The following is a 27,711-nucleotide window of genomic DNA, read 5'->3' as shown; positions in this document are numbered from 1 at the left end:
GCACTTCCGGTAACACAAACCAGCACTTTGCCGCCTTATACCTAGCGCTGACGTAGCACCGTTTCCTAGTATCTTCCCTGATTAAGGGGGTAGCGCCACACGGGGTTGCATGATGGTTTAATCTCGCGATCCTCTGGGCTCATCCTAACCAGCCCCGGGTCAATGGAAACTTTTCATTAAGATTCTCCCTAATGAGCTTTTAAACGCTTCATCGTCTCGCGAATACCTATTTAGACTGTTAATTAGGACCTGGCACATATATAGATCACCGTTTTCCTCTGAGTAAAATCCAAGTAAGGATCCTTGTTGGATGCTGGGAATTTAATCTGTAACTTTCGAAATAGATTCTCGAGCTCGTAACTCGGGGTATGCACTGTTATTAATTACTTAGTGCTCGGAATCGGCTTTCTGGACCATCTGGCGCAGCTTCCAAGTGGACCAATTAAATTGGACGGTATGCCAAAGATTTATTAATTTTTTAATTGTTAAATTATCTTTTTTGTATTTTTTCTTAAACTCAAAAGTTTCAATCTTTTCGAGAATCTCAAGACAAATGAAGCAATTTTTGATAACGTCATGGAAATATCAAGACCGGAAGTATCCGACGGTGCTCCAGTCGTTCCATCAGGACTGAGCATTTCCTTAGTGGCTTCATCTCCTTCCCTATTCTTTTTTTTCTTTCCCGCTCACGGGGTGTGTTTCCCGGGCAGCGCTATCGACCACTGTCGCGAAGGCCACGCCTTTGCCCAGGTGAGGACCTAGCATAGGGGTTGCCGCCCCTTCCTCGTCCTATATTACGTTACCATCTCGAAAAAAGCCAGCAACCCCTGAGCCATTTTGTAAGCGAGACCCTGCCTGATATACACCTATACAGAAAGGACCACCCTATACATGAGATTATTATTAACCCTCATAAGGGTTGTTCGCAGCCTCCGCTTTCCGGGTCCTCACATTATTCCGTACTCTTTGTTGTATCTCCGAGTGGTTAAGGGATGATAGCCTTGTCTTTGCCATCTTAAAATTTCACCTGTAAAATCATCCCCTTTAGCGTGCGTGCGTACACATATACCTATGTCCGTGCCCGAGCGACGGGGTATAAAAATATTTTTCCAATTCATCCCCCGAAAATATTGTCACTCGTACCGAAAGTTTTAGCCACCCAGAACTTTGACGAGGGGGCTCATATTTCGGTGAAAATAGAACGATATAATATAGGTACCAGACCGTGTCCGCATTTAACAGGCTTAAATTCCGTATTGTCAGACACGATTTGGTAAACGTTTACTTTACCACTGGCTTAAGGTCTCGGGCTTAGTCCGGTCAGAAGTTCTAGGTGGAAAATTCTACGGGGTAAATTGAGCGAGAAATCAATGCACGCGCTGACGCCCTTACTGAATACTTGCCACGTCCAAACCCTGCTACCAAATCTCGGATAATCTTTCGCCAAGGATTTTCAGGGTGGTTTTGTGGGGTAGTCGGGTTTTTTTTTTTCAAAAAAAAAAATTCACTAAACTAATTTTTCGAAAAATTCGTATTTCTACGGTAGCCAATAAAGAGTCACCCCTACTTTTTTTTTCGGAACCGTACATTCTTATTCAGTGTTATGACCGATTCTACGTAAAAGGGTGGACGGTGAAGCAAAGAGAATACACTGTTAGCATTACCGCTGATTTTATGACAGTTCTCTATATATCGGCGTAACCATCGTTTAATGGTTGGTACGCGTGTCCCAGCCATTGTAGGGTACTAAGTAACCCCGTGGGGCGTGGGACGATTCGCTTGTCATATACACACGAAATAAGGGTGTTTTTGGTATATACTGTATATACCCATGACACCAGCGAACATATTGCTTTTGGTCGAGCAGTTAATTGTCCCATGAATGTTTCGACTGTGACAATGAAAACTACCCCTAAAATAACACTTGCGATATCTGCCAAGAAAATTTTTCGTTCCACCGCCGAATATACGCGGGGACTTAGAAAATATTGTAAATAAAAAAACATTTCCGAAAAATGTCTATTGATAATTTTTTTTTCGAAAAGCATAATCCCATGTAGAAAAATATATCGTTTCTAAATCCGAGTACGAGGAAAAATCACGTGGGATTGACAGTAAGAAGTGACTATCCATATATATATATTTTTCTTTCTATCCCTCGCAATAATAAAGAGAATTTCGCACCCCTCCATTCAGGACTTTAAACGCTTCCTGATCCTCGCAAGTGTCCCTAACAGACTCGGCTTAAATCCCGTGTTAAAAGACGCCACTTTTTCTGGCCCCCGCCAAGGCTAGATTTATCTAGCCACTTTGTACATTTCCACTGTATTCGCATAATTTTCCAACGCCTAACGAGAACAATTCCCAGCGTCACTTAGCCGTCGGGAAATACGGCTATCGCGGTCACGCCTCGTCGAAATAAGTCCCACGTGGATACTCCTAGTGTTTTTAGGGTGCAGAAGTCGGCTAACCATGACTAAAAGGCTGCTAACTGTTGTTTAACCAAGGTCCCGTTTGTTTAATCCATGTTTAACCATTTAACCAAGAGAGGGAGACGGCGTACACGCGACTCGTGTAAACACTGACTTCTGGTTTGCGAACTCCCGTCGTTGGTCTTGCGCCTTGTGTATACGTAAAACGAAAAAAAAAAAAAAAAAATCCACTAAAAGATAAATCTTCATTAGATCCCAAAACAGGTAAAAATACGAAAAACGTGTAAAAAAAATTTCGAAAAAAAAAAAATTAATTTCCCGTTCAGGGTATATCGATTAAGTAATCTTAATACATGGCTGAGCCGCAATGTACCGTAAAGAGAGAAGCGGAACCGGAAACGATCAATTCTTACAGGGAATATGCTTTGTCGGTGGTCGCCCGTTGAATTTTCCTTTGATTAATTTCACTGTGTTTTTTCTAGCCGCAAATCTTATCGTTCAAACCGATCCGCGCAGGACGCCACTTCTTGGCTCTAATCCAATCGTATAGTGCCTACTCGTCCAGACGGTAGCTCGTGTCTCCGCCTATATAAACTATCGTTCTCTCTCGCTCCCACTCCCGAACCCACATTCATTCCAGTCTCGATAGCTTCCAGCCGACGTAACCTCCTCCCGTCCGCTAGCTGCTCTCTCGATTTTACTAGCGAAGGACATAATCTAGTCTCCGAGGGAAACGCCAGCGCCAACCGAAGCCTCCGATCGCCTCCACGGTGCGATTAGGCGCTGCTTTTCAACTGCTAACGGCCAACAGTAAAACCCAGCGCCGTCGAACTTTTACGTATTGAAAAAGTTTTCGAAAACTTTTGCCTCGCGATCCAAGCCCGAGCGGACGTTTGGATTTACTTTGTGAGTCTCGAGCGAGGAAACGGACTGTAGTAGATAAACAGTTGGATTTAGCGACGCGTTAAAGGGACCCAAAATAAGAACCGGAAGTGCTGGCTCTTTTTATCATTCGTTAACCAACCATCAACAGCCTTTAGGTTATGTTCAAAATTGAACGCAAAGTAACTAACTAGCTCGAATTTTACTAGGTATGAAAATAACGTCCCTTGAAAAACGTGATGGGAGCCCGCGAATCAATATCAATTAGGATGCTTCTTCCGGTCGCGTGACCTGTCCCGGGGGTGGATCGGATGATATCGGCACGTGTCCTTCTCTTGGTTAAAAAGTTAACTTCCGGTTGAGCCACATTGACAATGGAGCATCCATGGGTTTACTATGCTCTTTTGACTATGGTCGCACGACCTTAAGGGTTGTTCACATGGAAATTCACTCTGGCTTATACTGTAACTGTGATAATTGACCGACTGGCACTATCCTCTTATCTGACTTTGGTTATCATCATTTGTTATCATTTATTTTCTATGGAAATTAATGGCGTTCCCTATACCTCGGCAAATTCCAAGTTTATATATATATATATTGTAAATACAGTTTTATAAATCGACCAATATTCAAGGCTGATTCAATATAATTAGTCAAGGGATGAATCGAATCTTTGCCCGAAGAATATTGACAAACCGGAAGCGAAGATCTTGGTTGCAGGACTGCAGGTACTTGGATGGGCTGACTGAGGCCAGTAGGAAAAGCACGAAGCACCGTAGGATACAGGGGGTTAAAGTATTCCTTTGGAAAGATTCTACTGTATTATACAGAATTTCCACCCCACGGAAACCGGCCAATAAAACACCCTCGGAATACAGTGCAACCCCTGCTACTGTCCAGGGGCTGACTGCATTGTCGAACTTTTTTCGTTTTTTTTTTCTTTTTACTTCTATTCATCCCTCTCTCTCTCTCTCTCTATTACTCTTTGGTTACTTTTACTCTCTCCTTCTCTTTGGTCTCACTCGATTCTCCAAGAGAGCACACCCCCTCGATTACATTCGGAAATATTAGGGGACGTCCCGCCGGTCCGGGACTATCAATTTATTTTCTCTTATTGATTGGTAACCCTGTGGATACTGACCCCATGTGCCTCTATCGCTAATATTTATTCGTCGTTTTAACGAGCTACCCCCTTCTTCACTCTGGACCACTTGAACGCTGACTGTGCCACCCCCTAGATGCCTATTGTGGGGTAGAAAATAGTAAGGAGTCACCAGTGTCCGTTCTTTAGAAGAGTGAATTCGATTTCTACCCTTACCCTATATACACATGTATATATATATATATATATATATATATATATTAAATAAGGACGAACGGGTCCGTGTCCAAAAAGTCAGATAACGGGTGGTCATATAAATCATGACGTACCCTCAATGTTATCTGGTACTTCCGGTTCAACGCACAGACATTTCGCGCACGTCGTAGAATATTCTATAGGCTATAGGACACCGAAGAGAGAATCGCCACAAAGCATATGCCGGCCGCTGTCCACTCCATTTACTTCGCTACGTCATCGTGTTTTCGCTTGCAAATACCAACCTGATAAAAGTTCATGCCACTAGATTAAGAGCCCAGGCTATATACGACAATTTTGGATTGTTGATAAAATCAAAATCCATCTTCACATAAAACCACCCCAAAATCGTGGTGAGACTGTTCCATGGTACCACAGTGATTTTCGTATATCCGGTGAAGTCCTTATCAGCGTGATAAACCCGTCTGTGATATACGATCGTCGATCGATACGTTTCAATTTTTTTTTTTCGATTTAATCAACGTTGAAAAATCGATTCTTACGGTAAAAGTTATTGCGTTCATGGGTAGCAGATAGCAGCTGCGTGGATGGACGTTGATATATTTTTTGTATATTTTTTGAAAAAAAAAAAAGTTTAGCATTTTACCTGGTTTATCTTTTTTATTGATCTTTTATTCGTTTAATTAATTATGTAAAATTTGATGTTTTTTTTTTTCAAATTATTTTTGGCCTATTTTATTCTTCTTTTTTTATTGATTAATTTTGTATTTGGGTGAATTTCCATTGGCGATATACAATCGTAACTTTTATCGTAACTATTACCGATATCGCTATACTTTCTACCAATCCAATCGCGCAAACACGTTGCCAGTGTCGAAGGACGAGATAAATGCTTGGACGTCTCTATAGAGCGACTCTGTCGCTGACGAAGGGGAACGCTGGAATTGTCAGCTTTAATTTTTCGCAGCGAGCCATCCGTACGTAACGCTCTAGTTTGAGGGGGCGCCCTCAGGAAATCTAAACCGGTAACAAGATGGCCGCTCGGAAACGGAAGCCGGATGCGTGTCACTCAAACTACAGTGGCATCCGGCGTATCTACGAGACAGGAATAAGAAGGGTGGAAAATTTCTCTCGAGTGTTTTACGAGACTCTTTTCAACGTGTGTATATAGATATACACGTATATACAAATTATTCTATTAATTATCGAGCTTCGATCGTCATTTATATGAGATATCGATCGATCGATACGATCGATATCCAGGGAATAAGGATCCTAGTGACTTTTTTTTTAAAAGTCTAGTAACAATTTTTTACACTTTCAATGGATTTATTAAATATGCGTTTGATATATTAGTTTACTATGTATCATACACAATGTACATATATACAACCTACTACAATAAATATTAATGTAAACGGGGATAATTCGTATCTCCACCTTACGTCATCTCTGATCGGTAAACGTTAGACGTAAGACACGTGAAATTCGTTTCACCGAAAAAAAAAAACTGGCCTTGATGACTTTATTTGCTTATTTTTTTTTAGAAATATTTTTTTTTAGAAAATTGCTCGAATCGAAAAATTATAGTTTCTCTGCGTGTCTGAGGTTTCTTGATATTCTTTTTTTTTTTAATATACAACGAAACTACACGATACCTTACCAAAAGGGATAAGATTATTTTAACCCCCAATTTGGATGAGCGACAAATTTTTGAGTAGATAAAAATTTTATTCCACCCCTTTTTACGAAGACTCGTGAATTTGACGATCTTCTCCGCTCGTCACTGGTTCTTTTAATTATTGTTCGTCTCAATTTTTATTTTCACGTGCGACAGATAAAAATTTCTTATCGTCCCTGTTATCGCATCGCAACGTCTTGAATCGCTAACGCGATTTATCATAGACGCTCTATGCTCGTTACGCAATTCGTTGGATCGTCCAGTGGGAGGATAAAGACTTTTGAAAAAACTTTCCTTGGGCAATACTTTGAAAATTTACGAACAATACGGAAGTACATACTGTAAGGAAAAAAAAAAAAAAATAGATATTCAATCCCAATCGTACGATCAATCCCATTAATCGTACACGTCACGAGCGCTAATCCTAATCACCGATGACGAAGTCGTACCATTTAATCTCGTCGCAAGGACGAGTGACACTGGTACACGGTTAATACTAATAACTAATTTGAACTCTTTATACCCAACGACTCTTTGTACAAAACTTAATGGATACATTAACCTCGAAATTTACGATATTCATTTATCTAGCTATATCACGTCTATCTATTCGCTATATGTATAATATTCGCACTAAGAATCACTCTTCGTCTTAACGAGACCGAAGCGCCTCGGCCCAGTCCATGGGAACGGAGAAAGTAGGAAACATAAGAGAAAGTAAAAAGTAATGAAAGAGAAAGAAAAACACCACCGTAACTTTGAGTCCTCACGAAGAAAATAAAAAGACCAGTTCGCACAAATCCGTTCAACGATCAACGTTTACCACCAGTACGGTTTCTGCATATAGGGCGCCATCGGTACCTGCCCGTTTCCGGGATACGTCGCTTGTTCCATGAGCTTCGATTGGCACGGTTTACCGTCCCTGACTAGTACCGGAACCGCGACTCTTCTTGGAGAACATCCACTTCCGCCAGCCTCCACCCTCTCCGTCGCTGCCCTCTTCGTCTTGTACCTGTGATTCTGGAACCAGATCTTGACCTGGGTAGGGGTCAGCCGTATGATGCTCGCCAGGTGTTCGCGCTCGGGTGCGCTGAGGTATCTCTGCTGCCTGAAGCGTCTCTCCAGCTCGTACGTCTGCGCCTTGGAGAAGAGGACGCGTCGCTTCCTCTTCTTGTGCTCGCCCTCGTGTGCCTGGGAGTCGTTCGGATGTTGCTCCTCTTCGAACTCCTGCTCGTCGTCCTTGGACTCGTGGCCGTTGTCTTGGTGAGACGGGAAGGACAGGTCCGAGATCGTTGGACTGGTCGAGTCTGGCTGCTGAAGAACTGGAATGACGAAGGTAAAAAAATATTATTTTTCAAAATAAAATTAAAAAATTTTTTTTTCTTCAACATCCTCTCTCTTCATCACCAGGTCTACCTACACGCACTTACGCACCGGGGACTAACGACTATGCCTGGATGACGCGTTCGCCGGTAGATTAGACCGACGAGGTCGCTCTTGGTGCAGCTGCACTTTTCCAGACGAATCATCGTCGGCTCTTAGAACTGATTGCAGCAGGGCAGATGCGGACGTCATCGATTTTTTAGTCTCATTTTTCAACGATCGTTAAAGGAGGGTCCCTCGCGTGGGTACAGCCTAAGGCATATGCTGTATAATGAATTTAATCAGTGACGTAACTATTGCTCTGTCTAATCGATTTAACGGCGATGTTAACCTCGAGTAAAATTTTACCCCGAGACGCCACGATGCGTCCTAGTAGCTGGGAGTCAGGGTGGGTTTTTTTTTTTCGCGTGCAACAATATGCCTTTGTGAGAGAGCCCTAACTTCGTTGGGGAGGGTGTGAACCAATATAAAGCCCATTTGATAGCTACACGACCCCGCCTGACCCCACGGGATCAACCGTATCGTTTTCATGGGAGATTAGCGCCGAGCCCGGTACTCGCACTGTGATTTCAATTAGATTCTCCACCACGATCTTTTGTTATTGCACCGGATAACGTATTAGCCTAAAACTATAAACTTATGTAAATACATGTATGACCTGGTGCACGCGAAGAAAGAAAAATAGCGGATAGGACCGAGTGACAAAATTATTTTTCCACCGACCCCCGACCCATCGTCACGAATCCGCGTATCCGTAATCAAGCGTATCGCTCCTCCTAATTATCCATAACTGATTCTTTTTTGTACCCGTCCCACAGGTCAATCCAACCCCCTTGCAAACTTGGCGCTAACCGAAGATACACGAGGTACGGGGATCTTGGTTGGGAAGAGCGAACGCAAAAAATTGGGGAACCATGGCTACCACCGACAATGCCCTTTTTGGGCGTGACAATTTCAATTCATCGAAGGTCGCGGTCCGTGCATCTGTCCTGGAGCAGGACATCTGTCTGTTCCGCGAACCAATCGGGTACGGGACACAAGGACCTTTTACGGGGCTATTAGATCCTGCTTAGGCGAGGCGGACCAATTGTAGGGTGCTAAATAAATAAGGGTTGCAACGTATCCCTCTATCCCGTGGTTGGAATACTAGGTGTGTATATATATATATATGTGTGTGTATGTAAGGGAAAGATTCAGAAGCTACATGCGTACAAGCAAGATACGTATATTGGGTGTAAGAAATTTTGTACACGAGCAAATTGAAAATAATTATTTTCTGTATTCTTGACTTACCGTTTACTTCCTCTAGTGGTTGAGGCATGTTCGTGGGTAATGCTGGACCCGTTGGCCATCCTAATATACCTGGTGGCGGTGGTGGCAATGTACCTCTGGCTAGATTCGCATGTACAGCCGGTTGTAACATGGCGGTCGTGTGCTCCAGGAGTTGCTGATAGGTCGACGGTACGTCGGTTGCTGGTGGTATTACTGTGGTGCCTGCTGAAAATGAAATAGAATTTTATGGTAATTATTTGTATTGGAAAAACATGGTTTTTAATATGATTCTTCTTTATTCATAGATTTTTGGCATACCCTGTATCTCGGACTCCTCTTGAGTGGGTTTGGGATCATTCAGCTCCAGGATGTCGCTGATATGAAAACTGGACATCCTCGCAGGCATCTTCATGCTTTCGAATAATCTTTAAAAAGAAAAAAGGAGGATTACGTAAAAACCAATTTCTCATTTGTTTCTCTTTGACTTTGTTGCCTCAACCTTAGTAAATGTTTTGTCGGGGCACAGGAAAAATTTATAAACAAGTGATTTTCCCCATAAAGGATCTAAGCGCGAAACAGCAGGTGGCCATCGTATATAGGATGGAACCTTCGTTCCGGTATTCATGGGACTCTGGCTTTTTGCGATTAACGAAAAAGAGTTTCTAGGAGTCTGTGATTTTAAGCACAAAGAATACGTCCGACTACCCGACGGTCCAATCCAATTTTGCCTTTTAACCACCTCAGAAGAGACGCCGAAGAACCGGGTGACACTTCGTCAAGAAGCCAGCGGCCTTTTAAGATGCGATTAAACGTGTCTTTTTCTAGAAACCGACCTTAAGGATACCTGCGGGACGTTCCAACAACCTGCCCGGAGGACCTTGGTTTGTACTGTAACCATAAGCTAAACGTCCCATTATCATGGCACGTTCGGCCACGCTTCTATCCTTACATTGTATTGAACATTTTCAAAGTCCCTGTTGCCGCCGGAAGTCGAGATAAGCAAAAACAAAAAAAACTATACAGGAAATAAAAAAATTTGAGAAATTCCAAAAATCTGCCTTCTCAATATAACCCGGCATTGAAATCCCTGAATGAGATACATTAAGCATATAATATAGTCCTAGTATGTCAATGCTTGATATTACACATAAATCATTTGATTATCTTTATGGAAAGTTTATCATTAATCCACATAGTGATACACTATGGGAATTATGCGTGTTTAAGTTTATTAGACACTCTGGTGAATTACTATGGCTTTGAAAATTGTTCATTTCCCTAAGTGGCCTCTGAGAAGCCATTTTAGGCACACAGGATATGAGCCAATCGTTCTCACTGTCTCGCGTGTAGAATTTGATTGGATATTCGAAACGCGTTTGATTTCTTATCAAGAATAACGATATGATCTCAACGTGATAAGGTAGCTGCTGTAAATCTTAATTCGACGTATTAATTTGGTTAGACAATGTAAAATCTTTCATTCGTAACTACAATGTCTATATTTTGAAACTTTTGGTTTTCTTTTTTTAAATTTAAAATTCAAGATACGTACGTATGACAGTGTAATGAAAGCACTAGATACAAATTCTCACATCCACCCGCTCACACACAACACACAGATCTTGAGATATTGACTATTTCTTTACCTAGAGTTCAGTGCAAGCTGTCTGTACCAGACATGATTTAAGAGACTGGCCGAGTAGGGTAGAAGAGGCCAGGGTAGAATCTTATTCTTGTCCGCCATTTTGGTGGAGATAAACTCGCGATAAACTTTTGTCAGTACATATTAATCAAAGACAGACACCGTCTAGATGCTCCTTGCTCGTAGAACTCCTCGTCAATTTTCTCAACTTCGAACTTGGTTTACCTTTTTCTTATATATTTGACAAGAGAAAACCGTGTTCTCTCCCCCTCGTTATGGATCTCTCACAACAACAAAAATCACTCACACTGAAAAACCAGGGCAGTCACTGTATTACAATGTCGAGGTGAATATCGACAAACCAAAAAAAGAAACACTGGCACGGTAGAACAGTCGCGAAAATTTTTTATAGGTTAAAATGTCGAGGATCGTGCGGGTGAGGTCCTTTTTAGCGAAGTGGAGGACTTCTTGTACTTTTTGAGTGTCCTCGACGAGCACTTGACGGCTAGTGTTCCCTACCTCCGTCCTGTTTGGGGTCTCAAGCACCCTTGACGTCAGGGGCGGATCCCGTAGGCGTCACCGTAAAATTTCAAACTCGTACCGGTGGCTCCCTTAGTATAACGCCTCTTTGATTCTCTAGGGAATTTTAGAAATTTACTAGATTCACCAACCGTTGTGGCAGTTGCGTGTTCGCAGGTTGGGTAACTTACGGATAGATTGCCAATGGGCGGTCCTCACTTACATCCTGTGACTAACCAATGGACGTACGTTCTGACGAAACTTGCTAAGGGTGGTTTCAACCCCTGAACCAGCGGCAGCCAATCGGTGCTTCTCATCGATTAGCGCTTTTTACACCGAGAACATACTTTACGTCGAGTGTTAATGTGAAAGAGCATTAGCGGTGCTTTTACTGTGTCATTTCGATCTTTCATGTTTTTTTTCCTCACTTCTCTCTCTCGTTCTATTCCTCTTTATAGATTGTCGTCTATTGATAGTCAAAAGTGGGTTAGAACTGCCGCACGTGATGTCAGACACAGTTTTTATATTGATTAGCCAAATCCTGATTGTCACTAGAATTGATTTTAATTGAATAATTAAATTTTATTTTATTTTTAGTCACTGATAGTTTAAATAAATGTGTGTCTTGAAAATTCAAAATTTAATCTAGGAGTTATAATGTTTGACATCATTTTAGTTATAGCTGTATTCATGTATGCATCATGTTTCTAATCCTATCTAGGATCTATGTAATATAATTTATCTATATTCAAGCATAAACTAATACGTGAAAGCACAGTCAAGCAAATGACGCGTTTTCATGATACACCGTAACGGCCGATAATCGTAGAATGCTTTTAGCGATCGACTGATGTATCACATTGCAATTACTCATATAGCTACCTCGATTCTTTAACAGTAGCAAGGAAAACGGACCCTTTTTACTATAATGTAAGAAGAAGTAAAGTGGACCCCATGAAATCAAAAGGTTAGTAGAAATTTCTCATAGTTGAGAAAAGGTAATATAAAGCGAACCTGTAGCACCACTCGTTCGGATACACGTGTTACTTCGGTTTCGCCATAGACGCATCGCCATATACCTACATAGGTATTATATATAGTTCCTGTGCCCATAGACACAGAAGATAGAAAAGGCCAATTCGGCGTGGAACAGGTAAACGGAAGGCAGGACGCGAGGGTTTCCGGTTCATTCAGTGTTTCTTTGTGTTGGTGGATACTTTGAAAAAGTCAAAAAGCTACGGAAGAGGGCGGTGCCACGAGGTCTCTTCTTCAAGGGTGGACCGAAAGTTCCATGGGATTTATCATCGGAATAAATTCCGCCGTGAAATAGGTTAGCTTTAGCCGCAGTAAAGAACAGTTGCGCAGTGGGCTACTGCGCATCTTGAATCATATGCTACGCCGCTACCTGAGTCGACCAGTCTAATTCTGTTAGAATCAAGTTTAAGGTAGGATAGTTCTACTTTTTGCTATGAGAGAAATCGAATAAAAAAACACACTAAAGGAAGAAGGAATGGAAGAAAAAGGAAGAGCAACTTCAGCCTCGGCAATCGAGGAACATTTGCCTTGCTCCCACGACTGTTTGGCGATAGCTGTGCCAACTTGTTTCGAGCACGCAATCCAATTTGTCTACGTCTCGTTGCTTTACTGCTTCGTCGTCTCCCGCCACTTGGTACTTCGTCATACAAGGTATATTTTTTCCCCATTACAATCCTTTTCTCTCTCAGACCTTTAACGCGTTTCTACGTACTATTTTACTTCGTTCTATTAGAGAAACGAAGAGAGAGAAATACTGTGGGAAGGAACGTATCAAAATGATCGGATTAACCAAGAGTCTCTAGACCGTCGCTCGAATGTAGGATTAACTGGTGGTAAGGTTAAAGCTTTATTTCCAACGCTAACGAAGGATTTAACCTGCGGTCGAGTTAATCGCGTTGAAAAGCGGCTTCGGATTACAGGATTTAAATTACAAATGGCTGTCATTGGCTAGATGATTCCTTGTAGTCTGAGATCAGCTGAGATCTTGGATGCTTTTTTCTAAGATTCACAGTTTACACTAGACTCCAGTATTTTCTCTTCTCTTAGTCTGAAGCGTCCGTAGTCAAAGGATTTTGAAACTTTGTAATTTTCAATTATTCAAGCTAACCAAATAACTCCTAGGTACACAAGGCACTGTATGGGAGCTCGATTGATTTTTACTGGCGCACTTGTACTTAAAGTACTGTACATAACCTAACCTACGAAGGACGGTCTAGTCGGCGACGTTCAGGTGCGGCAAAACGTGCTACGCTCAATGGATGCTCACCCATTTAGTAGGTATTTTGGAAATTCACCATTAACATTACAATATCAGTACCTGTCGGCTGTGGCAATGGCGCACCTGAACGCTTCTACTTTTATTGCCTGTACGTGCCAGCGCAAGATTTAACGAAATTTTCGAAATATCACCCTAACGTCGGCGTCCCTTTCATGCACCCCTATTTTGGCTCGTCTAGGGATTTTCATATTGGTGGATTTTTCTAACCTATACTCGAGTGTACCTTGAGTAGCTCAAGCATTTCAAGCACCACTTATCTCTCTACGAGTTGGTCACGTTCGAAAAGGCTCTCGAGGGGTTATTTTGAAAAAAGATATATATACCACTGGAGAACATCGTAAAAGTGTCATAGATACGGTTTTTTAATTATGCCCAGAAAAATTCATAGTATAATTTACGTTATAAATATTAATTACAGGTTCTAAACTATTATTTTATTACAGGTGTACCTGCAAATAAAATAATCCAAAGTATACTTTGGCAACTCTATTCAAGCGATTTACCTGTCTGTGTGGTCTCTGGAAGAAGGGATCCATTTTCAGCATCCCCATGAATTTGACATGAAATCATTTGTCAAAAAAAAAAAATGCCACACGAAATTCAAATTGACCATGGGAAAGAACCTGACAGGAATAATTTTGAGAATCCGTACATCCAATCGACCCGAATATCGTGACTCTTCGTTGACTATTAATTTCTCTCTATTATCTATCAAGAAACGATACGTAATCAGTACCAATCAATTGATATAATTGGATAACAAGATATCTATAATATATCCAATGCCCTGTGTGTAGCGACGCATTGGCGTAACTCAGGACTTCTTTAGTAACAAGATACACACGCTATACCTCGTTCTTGTAAAAGGGCGCGAGTTTCTCCAAGTTACAAGAGATGGAGAAAAAAAATACTATTGAGTTTTACGTTCATTCATGAAGTCTTTGACAAAGGCCCAGCGGGCCCAAGACACATGAATGAACGTAGTAAGGTCTCGTAGTAGAAAACCCGACGGGGCACCTCAAGGGCCCTCACTGAGTGAATAAGGCCCCTAAGAAATCACGGGGTCAAACGTGACCCAAACTTTGCACGGCTAGTTAAGTCGCATACTTTAAGAAACATTTAAGAAGTTATTTCAAGAATCATGGTTACACTAATATATATGTATATATATATATTATCCCAAGGTATCCTTTAATTTTTTCTTCTCTTAATAATTTTTTTACCCTTAATACATCAACTTAACTACACTGTCCTGATTATGGCAATGATTTTTTATAATTGGGCTAAAAAACTGAAAACGATATTAAGAAATCTGATTGTTCTGGTAAGAGTAAGCGGGTGATTAGGTTTGGATTATTCTGAAATTTATCGTGGAAACCAACAGGTGCTTGCAGCTGGGCCTTTTCCGCTGTGAGGTGTAACAAGGCGTACCACTCTACGCCGAGGATTCACCCTCAACATGCGTGACGGTTCTTAAACGTTTACTTCCGGTTAGCCTGGTATCATCCAAATCGAATGCGTTAACGTGAGTTCAAAGAATCTCTATATGTTTATAATATCTTATAATTCAGTTAGTCAATATATAATATGTTTTTTTAGCTTACCTGTAATCATCCTCATTGCTAACATAATCTGGAGGAATCAGATGCCAGGAAGCATCATAACATTCATCGTATCCAGTAGCCATTTTTTCCCTGTCGGATATCGAGTCTACGTCGTACTGTGGTATTCCGAAAATTCGTTGAGTTCTTCAATCACCAGGAATTGTCAGTTTCACGTAAAACGATATTACAGTCGGAAACGACTGATCTTTGGGGAAAAGTCCATCAGAATGTCGTTTTCTGTTTGGTGTCCCTTTTCGAAAATGAAAATTTTCTTGGCCGTCGGATCGTCGATGTTCCGATTGTCGGTAGTCCACCACGTTTTTCTTATTTCTTTTAATTCGCTTTCACTCTTTGTATTACACGAGCTTTTATATAATTTATAATAATTGATTTTATCAGACTTTTCATTAATACAAAGAAATTAGCCGATTCGTTTACAAATTGTCGTGATACCTTATTCTTTACGACCGTGGTACGATAGCGTGGAATATTTAGACTGGATTTAGTTTTGAGATAGGAATAAAAGCACACGGTCAACTAATCATGATCTAGCGATCTCTGACTGGTATAACTTAGTGCAACAAATAGCTTAGCTAGTCCTAAGAAAAGTATCTGTACGAGGTTAACGGTTGTGCTCGTATTACCACACTGGAAAGTATAGCTAATACATTGATCACCTATATATTGCATCGAAAATATGGCTACCAGATAGGAGCGCTGGCAACGTTATCTGTTTGATAACACCCTATATAGATTAGTGTCACTACTGCAAGATGTAACAGCATACGGAACCCCAAATATCGAATGTTATAAACTCGACAAAGACAGTCAATGGACCGTAATAAAATTTAGCAAAGATTGCATTAATTTTTTTATAAATTATAATTTTCTCGACTGATCCAATCCTACGTTAATGTCCATGTGTAATGTTGTGTGAAAATTGCTAAATAATCAAATCTTACGATAGTATGAATTATTAGAAAATATGTAAATAATTAATAATTACTTAAGCAACCAAGCCGTTGGGTATCCAAGTTATCGCAATTGATCAATTTCGTTGGTGAGATTTCGAGTTTTTACGTCAAGTGTATCGATTACGTCAAAGACAAATTATAAGATGTTTCTGTAATAAAATGATAGCGAGCAAGAATCCTTTTTACTCGGACAAAATTGAGCACTTTATTGGTTTTTCATTGAGCGAGATGGTCAATCGCGTGAAATTCGTCTTTTTTGACGGTGAACGAGATCGATTGAAGTTGAATAAGATTAGGGGTCGTTCAACATGATGCATGACTGAACCTTAATTTTTTAATGACAAGAGACCCTCGAGGTGAAGTGTCCAGGCTTAGTGGACAAGTGCTCCCAAACAGTATATACTAAGCTCTGATAAAGTAATATTTAAGCTCTGTCTATATTAAGTAATACATTGCCAATTCGGTAAATCGTGTAGCTTCTTTTTGTACTTTCCTTGGGGATTCCATTAAAGTTTACCATATTGGAATAAGAATACAAGCAACAAAAGACTTTCAACTGGAATTAAGATTCTCAGAGATTCTCATGAGATCTCGAGGTTCTGACCTAAATAACCTAGAAGGAGGTGAATGAAGTCTCAGAGTTAGAAAGACGTCAAGTATAATTGGAGAAAATAAGACGTAGCTATTACTATACGTATGACGCCATGATGACACTTCAGAATTCCAGTTTGCTTGGAAAAAGTCTCACGGCTACTAAAAAGTAGGGACTCGATCAGCCTTAACTACCTTTATTGAACCACTAGGGCATTTAGCGCGATAGGTATCTTGTCATCTAGCACAACCATGACATATGGCCGTAATCTTTGCTTATCGAAGCTGTCGATAAGAATTTTTTTTGAAAATTAACTGTCCGTATCTATATTATTTTCAAATAAAAACTCTTTGTACGCAAAAAGTTCTGCGTATCCTCGCAATTATTTGCGTCTTTTCTCTCTGTTGCAGCAAACATTTCGTAATGATTATAAATTAAAAGAATGCTCTATATTCATCTTTTGATCTCTTACGCGTAATCTATTACCTGTGTCCAATGTTCCTTATCATGTTGCCCAAGTCAAATCGCAATCTAGCTGATGGCATCTGGCATCATTGTAGATCCTTCGAAATCAAAATTATCAAACTTACAATATAATTACACTTTTTAAAAATATCAAACTTGTATCAGTCGTTCAATTACTACCCAAAGCTTTTCCTTATTTATAACAAAACAGTTGCTCGAGTGATCACTATAATGCAATTACAGTGAAGTGCTTAATTAGCACAGTATTAAAATCCAACAGATCTTGATTGAATTAATCATGTAGATGATAGTGGCGCCAACTGATAATAGTTCTTTGAAATAATTCATCTATCGGTCTCCGGAAATTGTGCATCCTGGTGGTAACTGGATAACAGACGATAAGTCGGGAATTCTTGATAATATCGGTCACGTCGGCAACTTACTGTAGAGGCAGCACAGCGATACATGTCGATCATTTATACCGACAGTCGTTTATTTGGAATTTTTTTCTTGTTTCGTTTATAAAAAGTAAGAAGATTGATTAGGAAACATTTAGCATTACGCCAATAATATAATCAATCTTTTCCGTGGAAGAGAATGTTAGTGCAGAACGTATTTTAAGTTTTATCGAAACTTCAGAACCGTATAGTGCGCGAGCATTATCTAGAAGGGTAGTGCTATTGTTGCCAACTGTTACTTTGCGGCTGATAATTTAAAGACTTATATCCATGTGGAGTATATGCTGACGGATGTATAAATGCTGACAGATTTAATTTTGGAAATACTGTTCTGAATTTACGGTTCCTTCTTCCGATTTTTGGCAACAGTAGTTACTGTGTAACTTCGCGTAACTCTTGGAGGGCTTAAAAGTGAATTTTGGCATTACTGCTCATTGACGTGTCAGTCAAACGCAAATGGCGGCCGAAAACAGTGAGATTTCCGTCGTCGGGACGGATTTTGAGAAATTGAAGGTTTCTACCGGTGAAACAACGAAAAATAAAGACGATAGTAAAAACGCAAAAGTCTTTGAACCACACTTGTCGGGTTTTGAAACTCGTGAACTATATAAAATTGCGCTTAACTTCTACAAAGGTGAGTGCGCTTTATTCCCGAATGCAATACTCTTCTTTTTCAACGTTCTTTCGGATTTTATATGGTTTTTATGTTTAAGGACGATAAATAATTCGTATTTTGAATATTTGAAAATTTTACGCACGTTATTCGTGTTTTGCTTCATTAGATACGCAAGACGTTTTAATTGTTAGTGCGTGTCTAGTTTAATGGACTGTCATGTGCTTGTTCTGTTTACACTTTGCATTTAAGTATTTTACGAAAAATGAATCTGAAAATATGGTCAGATATCAGAAATTGTTTCTGTTTAATAATAATTTTCTCATGCCTTGTCGTGGATTATTGTCAACCGTATAAGAAGGCAAAAAGGTCTCCACATTTATTGACAATGTTGTGCACAGCATAAGGAATTAATGACTCTTCATTGAACACGTCAGTCACGATGAATTATTCGCAGCAGCACGATATCGATTTTGTACTTACAATGTGTCATTTTTTATGAGCCCTTCACATTGTATATCTTTGTTTACAGAAAAAGAAGGAAAGGCTGTGCATCTTTCGTATGAAGACAAATTGAAGTTAGTGGCATTTACGCAGCAGGTAACTCATGGTAAATGTACACCAGAAAATGCACCACCATTGGGTGTATTAGATGTGATAGGAAGAGATCGTCGAATGGCATGGCAAAATTTAGGAGATATTTCAAAGGAACAGGCGATGGAAGGTTTTATAGTCTTGTTAGACAAGCTATGCCCTTTGTTTAAGACTGTAGTCGAAGCACAGAAAAGAGATATAGAAGAGAAATTACGACTGAAGAAGGAAGAGGAATTGAACAAAATAGAAGAAGAGAAACGACTAAAAGAATTAGAGGAGGCTCAAAAGAAAGAAGAGGAAGAGCAACTAAAACAGGAGAACCAAAGGAGACAAATACAGCAAGCATTGAATCAACAAACCTATTATCAATTCAAGGCTTATGCCGAGCAACAATATCCTGGAAATCCTGAGCAACAAGGTGTTCTTATAAGACAATTACAAGAGCAACACTACCACCAATACATGCAGCAATTACATCAAAATCAATTAGTCATCGAGGAACAGGACAATGAAAAGAAGGACAGCACACCAGAAAATATTAGCAAAGATGAGGAAAAGAATGAAGCTATAGAATCGACAGAAACAACGCCGTTAAACGATGAAGATTCTGACGAAGTACAACATGACTGGCCACCAATCTCCCCAGCAGAAATGTGGACGAGGAAAGGTGTCGACGAGTTTAAGGATACCATCAGAAAAGAAGCTAGCGATGCTGTCATTAAAGTTGGTCATGGTGAAACAGTGACAGTTCGAGTACCCACTCACGAAGATGGTTCCTGTCTATTTTGGGAATTTGCCACAGATGGATATGACATTGGTTTCGGTGTGTACTTTGAATGGTCCAAGCCGGATACGAATCAAGTATCTGTGCACATCAGCGAGTCTGAAGACGAGGACGAGGATGAGGACGACTACGAATCTCGAGAAGATTTAGAAAGCGGAGCTGTCAATGGCGGCGTCAAATCCGAATATAAACCAACCACACCTCCTATAAGTATTATAATACCTGTAAGTATAGCAAGTAAATGCAAGTAACATCAGCATTAAAAAAGAAGAATTCGTTATTATCTACTTATTAATTTTCAGGTGTTTAGGAGAGATTCCCAGGAAGAGGTGTACGCTGGCAGTCACCAGTATCCAGGGCAGGTGAGTGTATTAATAAATAAAAACTTTTCTTAATACTTAGCACAATAAACATGGAAACTTACGAACTTGGTTTGATGGTATTTTTTCTAGGGGGTTTACCTACTCAAATTCGACAATTCGTATTCGCTATGGCGAAGCAAAACACTGTACTACAGGGTGTACTATACGCGGCCCGACTTTACAAAGAATAATTAGTATTAATAAATGTATTAATTATACTCTGTAAAATGAACGTCTGCTCGTTGGTAAAACTAGCAGTGTCTGCTATACGCTAGTCCAAGATGAAGGGAGAAAGACAGGAAAAACAATAAGATAAACGAAAACCCGCATCTTATCTTTTATTTCACACACACAGCAATGGTGTTCGCGTCGTGATAAAGAAAACAAAATATATTTATTACAATGGTGAAGACACTTTTTTTTATTCCTCGAAATCACGGCACAAGTACGACGAAGGTTTTAAGACAGTTTTTCTCACATCGACATTTAGAAATGCGCCTATGCGATCTTCGCTCGTCCTGGCGACATGTAATAAAATAAGCGAAGATCACGTAGGACATAATTTATATTATATAAATAAATATAAATATATCGTCTAAATATGTATATGTGTTGATATAGTATACATAAAATATGGTTCTGGATCAAAACTCTATTTGGCTTTTGACCCATTACCATGCAGATTGCATTACTTATTATGTATTACGTTCGTTAAACGGATATTTGTGTTTTTGAAAAATATATCAAATACAAAATGAAAAATCCTCTCATTCCGTTGCGCTTAGCACGCGGATATATGTACCAAAGATCAAAAAACACATGGTTCTCATATCTCAACATTTATTATTCAGTAACCATAATTCATTTCTTATTTTCTTTATACATAAAGCAATATATTGCAATATACGGTATTAATTGTGGTAATATCAATTATTTATTAATAATTGTGAACTATAAACTTTTCTAGTTTCTATCGCGCAAAAATTTGCGCCATTAAGTATATAGGTACAGAGGCTTTTATTTTCGGTATCGCGCAAACTTTTTGTCAAACGTATCTTTTTTGGTCACTCCTTCCCCCTCCTCCCTTCACACTTCATAATTCATCGCGTGCCCGATTATAATTATTATTTAAGATTTTTTCCCTCATTTCGTACTATGACCTTAGTTTCAAGAGCACTTTTTTGAGACGGCATACGTTATACGATGTAATGTTATATTAACTTTTATTAATTCTCGCTCCCCTACCGATTTTCTTCCTACGGTAAGTTTCTTATCTCCTCGCATCCGGGCCCGAAAATATTTCGCGGATTGTCTGCATAATAGAAGAGCGGACCGAGAGATTTTTTTTTCTTTTGAAAATCCCCAATACTTCATTTTGTAACACGTCAATATCGCCATATCGCTAGTGAACGCTGTGTATACATTACAATACGACCACCTCGTATATATTTTGTTTTAATTTTTTTGGCATTATTTTTTCTTTTTCTTTACTTTTTATTTTATTTATTATTAAAAATCCGGTATACTGCGTGCGGCGAATCTTCAAATTTTCGAGACCACTTCTGTTTTTGTTATTACAATTTTTCACAATTTTACTCTTTTTTCCTCTTGTTATTACTACTCTTGGCAGTTGAACGTATTCGGACAACCAAGCGTTTACCAAGCGAACTTCCCGAAAACGGGGAAAATTACTGAGCGACAGGCGAGGATTTTTATCTAAATATTAAACGAACGTTCAAGAGGATTTCGTGTCAGTCCCAAAAAGCCAAAATCGGTGTTATACATATACATATATATATCACATATTTTCGAGCCCCAATAATAATATTATTAATGAATCAATAACAATCCCCTCACACACGCATTACCACCATAATACAATAAAAATTAGCTTAAGCTTAAATTGACGTTAGGAATACTTGCGCGATGTAATACAATAATAACCTGTATAGTCGAAAATACACGTATAAGCTTTTAAAATACAAATACAACAAATATATCTTGGTATACATATATATATATATATATAATATAATATATATATAATATATTATATATATATTCATAATAAATCTCGTAACTTTCATTATCTATTACGAATTAATTAATAGGTGTTTGGTTTACTTACTATTAGTGTATGTATGTATATATTGAGCTATCGACGAGAGTCCTATGCGAATTAAAAATGGCCATCGTCACGTACGACAATGAAGAATCATCATTGTTGACAAAGGTCAATAATTCAGAAAAATCACTTTAAATTCGCAGTAGATACTCTTTATCTGAAAGGCAAGCCGACTCTGTTTTTTTTCTTCTTATCATCATCTAACACGTACCAATCGTGATACCAGATAAAAAATTTTTCCAAAGTTTCACGTTTTACACATATTCCGTTATTTTGACATCTGGTACCAGATTAATAAAGAACTATAGATCTCTACGCAAGCCCCTATGGCACATATTTGCTATTTGTGCGCTGCTGTTTTATAAATCACTTAATATCTTTATCACCCCTTTATTCCCCCGCCCCAACAAGCAGCTTAAACACGAATTTACATTGGGCGTTTTGGTTCGTACGGGAAAGCAAATTTTTTTTAGCGGCAGCCATTTTTTTCCGAAATCATAACCATGTTATTATAATTCACTCGTGCACGTGGTCATTGATCATTTCCAAGAATGCATCACGAGCAATGATTATATTTAAAAAAATATAATTGGCTGAATGAAAATCTGTCAGAAGAAACATAATAAAAGAAGACATAAGCTGCACTTAGGTATAAAATTTTCGTTACGTCGTCGAAATAAGCAGTTCCAACGGCTGCCACTCGTTACAACGAAGTCTCCATGTTGAGATTGGTGCATCTACCGTTTCCGGGTCTACGAGCAAATTCGACACGTTCCGTGAAGCTTCTATGAAGACAATGATCAGCCCTTCGGCTTCCGGTTCGTCTTTCGGTCAAGGAACGCGTCAGTCTGGAGAATTTACCTCTGGAAGCAACTTCAGGAAGATTGGAAATGGCTTGATTGGATTCTAAAAAATGTTCTTGCTCCATGGCGACTTCATCGGGCAATATTGTGGATTGATTGATTGGTATTCGATTGGTAGTTTGCAGGAGGATTTTTGTGCCTTGCGACGGTATCAAACCTTCGTTTGGTAATATTATACTATTTCTATAATCGCTCTGATCCCATTGTCTGTAATTCTCTGAAAACAGGTATTCCGGCTCTACGCTCATGGTGCGATGGTGCTTCCGGTAATTATGAGTTCTCTGATTGGGCGATTCACGTTCCGTTAAGGATCTACGAAGTCGAGTCAGCACAGGAAGATTCACGGCCCCTTCGTAATCTGGTGGATTTTCGGTTGGTACCACTTTTTTACCACCGAATGGATCACTCGGACATACTTCCTGTATGGGACTGGCGAATATTAATACCCTGAAAAAAAAGTTTGTTTTTGGATTAATCATAATTGACTTCAGGTTGGTATTACCAATGAGATATTATGTCCTACCTGGAATTTTCACTTTTTTCATTAGTAAGACAGCAGCTAGTATTAATTCGTTGTAATTGTTTTTTTCTTGAATTCTGTTGACTATCTAGAGTCTCTCGCGATCCATGATCGCCACGAGTCTTATCACTTATCGGAAGTTCAACGCAGCCCCTAGTGGAGCCACTGTCAGAGGATGTTCCTGGTCGCTGAGGTATCTCCAGGTCCTCGACAAAGACCAGTCTGTTACGTTCACCTTCGGCAAGGCTTTGTAACTCCTCAGTTGTAACAAGTGTGTACCTTCTTCTGTTTTGTTTTAGGATTGACTTTAAGCAGAAATAAGTCCTGGAGCTTGGTATCTTTTTGACGACCTCACACATTGGATTGACCGTCACACGACTTCTCATCTCTATCCTCTTCGGAATTGCACCCTGGCCACTGCTGTCGCTGCTGGACTCTGTGGACGGATTGGATTTTAGGGCCAGGAAGTCTTCATCCTCGAGGACCAAAGCTTCAGCCCTTTCAGAGCAAGCTCGCATGTCGTGACCTTCGACCTCGTCGTGCTCCAAAATGTTCTCAAGGCTCTGGCCGTTGACACGAAGAAATAGCGTATTCGAATTGAGCAGATCAGAATCCGTTTTCAAATTTGGCTCGGATATTTCACGCTGTATTCTTATCTCCTTTGCGTTTCCGCTATTTAACGTTTCTAAAGATACTTGTCTACATCCGCCGTTCAGTCTGTTGTGTCCTAATATCCTTGGTAGAATTTCGGAATTAATTGTTTGCGTGCTCGTCCCGGCTTGACAATTGGAACACGTTCTTATCTCAATGTCAAAATCGTTGGATGGATTTGCAAAATTGTTATCAACTACGCTAGCCTCACTGATGCTTCCCGATCGTTGGATCAGCCGTAAAGTTTCCTGCACTTCGTTCAGGTCATTCTGTGACCTCTCCTCAGAGTTCTCTATTACATTCACCGGTACCTCTTCTTGTTCCGCAAGGCTAATCGTTGACACGGAAGTGCCTGGAACAATCATGTGACAAGGACACTCGCACCCAGTAACCATCATGTCGTTCCCATTAGAATTCCTCTCGACTGTAATCTCACAGGGCGTAACATCCTCTGCGCGTTCGTACAAAAGTGCTTCCGAGTAACTCGGTACCATTTCTCTGGTTTCGTCTTCGTTTCCGGTTGCTGAAGGATCCATTAATAACGCTTCGCTGTAACTGGGTGCCAGCATATACGATCCTGGCGCACTTAATTGGCTCGAGGATGCGTGAATGGGTTCGCCACTGGATGGAGTATCGTAATTGACCCCAAACAATTTAGTGATCTTAAAATCAATGCGTTACTTGTCATTATATGATAATATACATGTTAACAAAAATTGTATTAACATTACCTGATAATCAGCGTACTGCGTATTACATTCGATGATGATCCTGAGCGGCCAGCTTAGTAACAATGCACTAAAGCACCAGTAAACGTAGGAATTCGTGAACCAAGGATTACCAAAAACGGCTACTAAGTTAGTAGGATTGAAATTGTATCCCAGGTCCAAGCCTTCTCTCATCTCCATATAATTGTCTCTGTGTTCCTGGAACAGGAAGATTGATAGTGCCAATCATCATACGAGCACCTAGTCAAAATCTTTTAAGAAATTAAACTGAACTTACCTGTTCAGCAAAAAATCGCGATCTGGCCTCTTCAAATTCTGTGGCTGATCTCATATTCGAAAATGCAAATCCCTTAGTCAGGTTTATCTTAGTGATTGGTGTATTTGGGTCCAGGATCAGTTCCTTACTGATGTCCCTGACGCCACAGTATTCATAAAAATAAAAGGACGTAGCTGCATGCGTGTTCGACCTCTCATAGTAGACCTGTAATAAGAACCAGGATAGAGGGACCTTATGAAAGGTCGAGTTTATCCTTTTAACCAGCTCTGTAATTTATTTATTTAAATCAAAGGCGTTACGTGGATCCCTAAATCGTTTTAAGATCTACCTGCGTTGTCGTGTAATTATCACCGTTCCTGTACCGTGTTATCCTCCGTTTCCTTCGTACGTAATGATAAGAAATTGCTTTCCACCATATCGTTGGCTGGGAAAATCTTAATTGCGACAGTTTGGACAGGACGCTGTCTTGACTCTTTGAATGCAAAAGATCTATCCTTGTCGGTGAATGATAACACTCTACCAGATAAACCAAGTAGAGCATACCCATGAATGCCACCTGTTTAAAAAAAAATTGTCAATATTTATTAGGCTTTATTTTATTACTTTTTATCTTGTTATGTATACTCATGGCAAATACTCACCGGTATGTATATGTAACCATCGTCGCAGGGTGACACGTGCTTCGTACTCCTGATGGGATTTCTAAAGGCATTGATGACGACCTATGGCAGGGGATTAAAGTGATTTATTTAAGAAAAATTTGTTCTCTATACTTTTCTCTGTTATTTTTCACTTTTTCTCTGATTGTGGCCAATTTCTTTACCTTAGTAACGTTAGCACACCGGCACCATGTGATAGCCGCTAGACAGCCGTAAATTAACAATGACAATACCAGACACTTGCAATTAGCTTCCTTTTGCAATGCACCGCATAGCGTTTGTGAGATTGGTCGTTGCTGTTATGTAAAGTGATAAAAAGAAAAATGGATTATTGAAATTGAAAAGAAATAGACATTGCTTATATATACCGTAATTAAATATTTCATATCAAAATGTGCGATCATAATATAATCGATTGATATTGTGTATAATTTATATGACTATTGTACAGTAAGTTTACTCACTTCCTCATTCTCACGGTTCATCTTTCGATATAAAATAGAAGAATCGCCGATTAATTATTATCAAATACCGATTGTTGTCATTTTTCAATTTTCTTTTTTAATTACTTTCTGCATTTTCAGAGCGTACCATTGCAATCGCAACGTTACTCTGTTAATTTTATCTGTAGACAAATTTACCATTGTAAATTACATACGTGCTGTGGATATTTAATTAATTAATTATCATTCGGTATCCATCCTGCCGTTACGTGATACTGATTGTGAGAGGAAAATGAAAACAAAAATATTATGTACTCTAGATATGAAATTTAAACGCAAAATAACAGAAGCCACGTGAAATATTTTTTTTCTATATATCTTTAATATATTAACATACGAACAATGATACATGGAACACGTGATTAAACATCGATACGATTACTAAGTGACATCTGAATAAATAAATAAACAAAGGAGCAGAACTGTCACTCCCTGAAAATAATCACTCGTCAGTCAACGTAATAACCTCGTAATCACATAGGGGTGTCTATCACAAAGTGTCACTAACTACTGTTGTTTTTTGGGGGAGGAAACACGACGGGTCAGTCAAAAATTTGTACTTTCTTAGCCTAAAAGGAGAATTGGGTGGATCCACCCCCAAAGAACGTTTAAGGGTAACTGATATCGCCAGTACGGCGCCCTCGACTCTCCGTACGATCCGTCCTGCATAACTCGGTCCCGAAACTGCCCTCAGTGAAAATAGAGTCGTACTAATCAGCCGGCAAACATGAACCCCCCTACAGGGTGAGCCATTCAAAATCAATCAAACCACCTGAAGTGGATGAACTGACACGATGGAGTCATAAGGGTCTGAAGCCTTAACGTTTTAAGTGGGGTGAATCATAACGACAAGCATCCCAATCGAACGAAACGTTCATCCCTCTTATATTTCCATACATCATTTTACACGTCATACCTGATTCGTCCGCGTTATACGAGCAGAAATTTTTCGAGCGACATAAAAAAAGTGACATCGATTTAAAAAAATTGTCGATAGTCAAGGGTAGTTAGGTCGATACATTATATAAATAAAATAGCGAAACTAGATGTCACGCCATATGAAGGAGTCTGTAGGCAGGAGTATTTCGTATAATAAAGACATCTTTTGGCGCCAGTAGGACGGCCATCTATCGATTGCAATTTGAGATGATGCCGAGTAGCGCGTTGAGCGGGTATCTCGAAAAGTCTCAGGGTCGTTCGGAGGAAAACGCAAAAAAACGGAAAAAAGTTATATAAGCAGTATATAAAAAAATTAAGGTGTACTTCATTAGATTCTTTTACGTAACCCATGAAACAAACATTCAATCTCCAGTTGAATGAACGTCATTGAAAATGTCTGACAAGGATTTCCGAGAGCCACGTGGATCAGGGTCAGGATCAAGTGGTGACGTAACATTAATATTGTAAGTCGCACCCGGTCGAAAGGGACGCCAGGGCGGAATTAGTTTATTCGAATTTGAACGTCAAGACGGTAGAGGTGAAATTGAGGATCT

General features: G+C 39.7%; 3 protein-coding genes and 2 long non-coding RNA genes across 10 annotated transcripts; 3 read left to right on the top strand and 2 right to left on the bottom strand.

Moving 5' to 3' along the window:
• Positions 1-6,241: 6,241 nt before the first annotated feature.
• LOC107263922 (homeobox protein Nkx-2.2a) lies at positions 6,242-16,952 on the bottom strand. Of its 4 annotated transcripts, none has more exons than XM_025081385.1 (4): positions 15,051-16,952; positions 9,290-9,396; positions 8,993-9,193; positions 6,242-7,638 (listed from the first exon to the last, which is right to left on the bottom strand). In XM_025081385.1, exons 1-4 carry the CDS (start codon positions 15,131-15,133, stop codon positions 7,136-7,138), a joined length of 894 nt encoding a protein of 297 aa, XP_024937153.1. In that variant the 5' UTR covers positions 15,134-16,952; the 3' UTR covers positions 6,242-7,135. The 4 variants fall into 4 exon arrangements, with proteins under 4 accessions (XP_024937153.1, XP_015587097.1, XP_015587096.1 ...); XM_015731611.2 differs by having other exon boundaries at positions 8,993-9,196; positions 15,051-16,951; XM_015731610.2 differs by lacking the exon at positions 15,051-16,952 and adding an exon at positions 10,618-11,137 and having other exon boundaries at positions 8,993-9,196.
• LOC112493825 lies at positions 7,528-9,401 on the top strand. Of its 2 annotated transcripts, none has more exons than XR_003058650.1 (5): positions 7,528-7,652; positions 7,727-7,940; positions 8,518-8,849; positions 9,009-9,160; positions 9,277-9,401. It is a non-coding gene; the product is annotated as an uncharacterized LOC112493825 (long non-coding RNA). The 2 variants fall into 2 exon arrangements; XR_003058651.1 differs by having other exon boundaries at positions 7,727-7,983.
• Positions 9,406-15,913, top strand: LOC107263931. 2 transcript variants are annotated; one of them, XR_003058647.1, is made up of 7 exons: positions 9,406-9,852; positions 12,034-12,099; positions 12,248-12,577; positions 12,634-12,818; positions 13,290-13,441; positions 13,890-14,971; positions 15,046-15,913. It is a non-coding gene; the product is annotated as an uncharacterized LOC107263931 (long non-coding RNA). The 2 variants fall into 2 exon arrangements; XR_001536798.2 differs by lacking the exon at positions 13,290-13,441 and having other exon boundaries at positions 12,248-12,818.
• An 813-nt stretch (positions 16,953-17,765) lies between the features above and the next one.
• On the top strand, positions 17,766-20,654 carry LOC107264340 (Golgi resident protein GCP60). The gene is made up of 4 exons (XM_015732494.2): positions 17,766-18,173; positions 18,685-19,754; positions 19,833-19,892; positions 19,983-20,654. Exons 1-4 carry the CDS (start codon positions 17,996-17,998, stop codon positions 20,085-20,087), a joined length of 1,413 nt encoding a protein of 470 aa, XP_015587980.1. The 5' UTR covers positions 17,766-17,995; the 3' UTR covers positions 20,088-20,654.
• A 379-nt stretch (positions 20,655-21,033) lies between these two features.
• Positions 21,034-27,033, bottom strand: LOC107264339. Its single transcript, XM_015732493.2, has 9 exons — positions 26,685-27,033; positions 26,180-26,340; positions 25,880-26,011; positions 25,698-25,778; positions 25,385-25,612; positions 25,057-25,260; positions 24,783-24,977; positions 23,404-24,713; positions 21,034-23,327 (listed from the first exon to the last, which is right to left on the bottom strand). The coding sequence occupies exons 2-9, from the start codon at positions 26,198-26,200 to the stop codon at positions 22,721-22,723; spliced, it is 2,778 nt and encodes a 925-aa protein (XP_015587979.1). The 5' UTR covers positions 26,201-26,340; positions 26,685-27,033; the 3' UTR covers positions 21,034-22,720.
• Positions 27,034-27,711: the final 678 nt, after the last annotated feature.

Source organism: Cephus cinctus, unplaced genomic scaffold (genome assembly GCF_000341935.2).
Source record: "Cephus cinctus unplaced genomic scaffold, Ccin1 Ccin1_scaffold0168, whole genome shotgun sequence".
Taxonomy (NCBI): Eukaryota; Metazoa; Arthropoda; class Insecta; order Hymenoptera; family Cephidae; genus Cephus; species Cephus cinctus.
The sequence above is the reverse complement of the archived record's forward strand: the minus strand, read 5'-3'. Positions and strand labels throughout refer to the sequence as shown.

What these genes read in the sequence shown, in the direction of transcription:
- LOC107264340 (XM_015732494.2), top strand. Translation starts at nt 17,996, where the DNA reads ATGGCGGCCGAAAACAGTGAGATTTCCGTCGTCGGGACGGATTTTGAG. An exon ending in TGCGCTTAACTTCTACAAAG is followed by an intron (nt 18,174 to 18,684) that starts GTGAGTGCGCTT and finishes CTTTGTTTACAG; the next exon opens with AAAAAGAAGGAAAGGCTGTG. An exon ending in GTCACCAGTATCCAGGGCAG is followed by an intron (nt 19,893 to 19,982) that starts GTGAGTGTATTA and finishes TATTTTTTCTAG; the next exon opens with GGGGTTTACCTACTCAAATT.
- LOC107264339 (XM_015732493.2), bottom strand. Translation starts at nt 26,200, where the DNA reads ATGAACCGTGAGAATGAGGAA. An exon ending in TGAACCGTGAGAATGAGGAA is followed by an intron (nt 26,012 to 26,179) that starts GTGAGTAAACTT and finishes TTTACATAACAG; the next exon opens with CAACGACCAATCTCACAAAC. An exon ending in ATGGTTACATATACATACCG is followed by an intron (nt 25,613 to 25,697) that starts GTGAGTATTTGC and finishes TTTTTTAAACAG; the next exon opens with GTGGCATTCATGGGTATGCT.
- LOC107263922 (XM_015731610.2), bottom strand. Translation starts at nt 10,715, where the DNA reads ATGGCGGACAAGAATAAGATTCTACCCTGGCCTCTTCTACCCTACTCG. An exon ending in CAGCTTGCACTGAACTCTAG is followed by an intron (nt 9,397 to 10,617) that starts GTAAAGAAATAG and finishes TTCTTTTTAAAG; the next exon opens with ATTATTCGAAAGCATGAAGA. An exon ending in ACCACTAGAGGAAGTAAACG is followed by an intron (nt 7,639 to 8,992) that starts GTAAGTCAAGAA and finishes TCGTCATTCCAG; the next exon opens with TTCTTCAGCAGCCAGACTCG.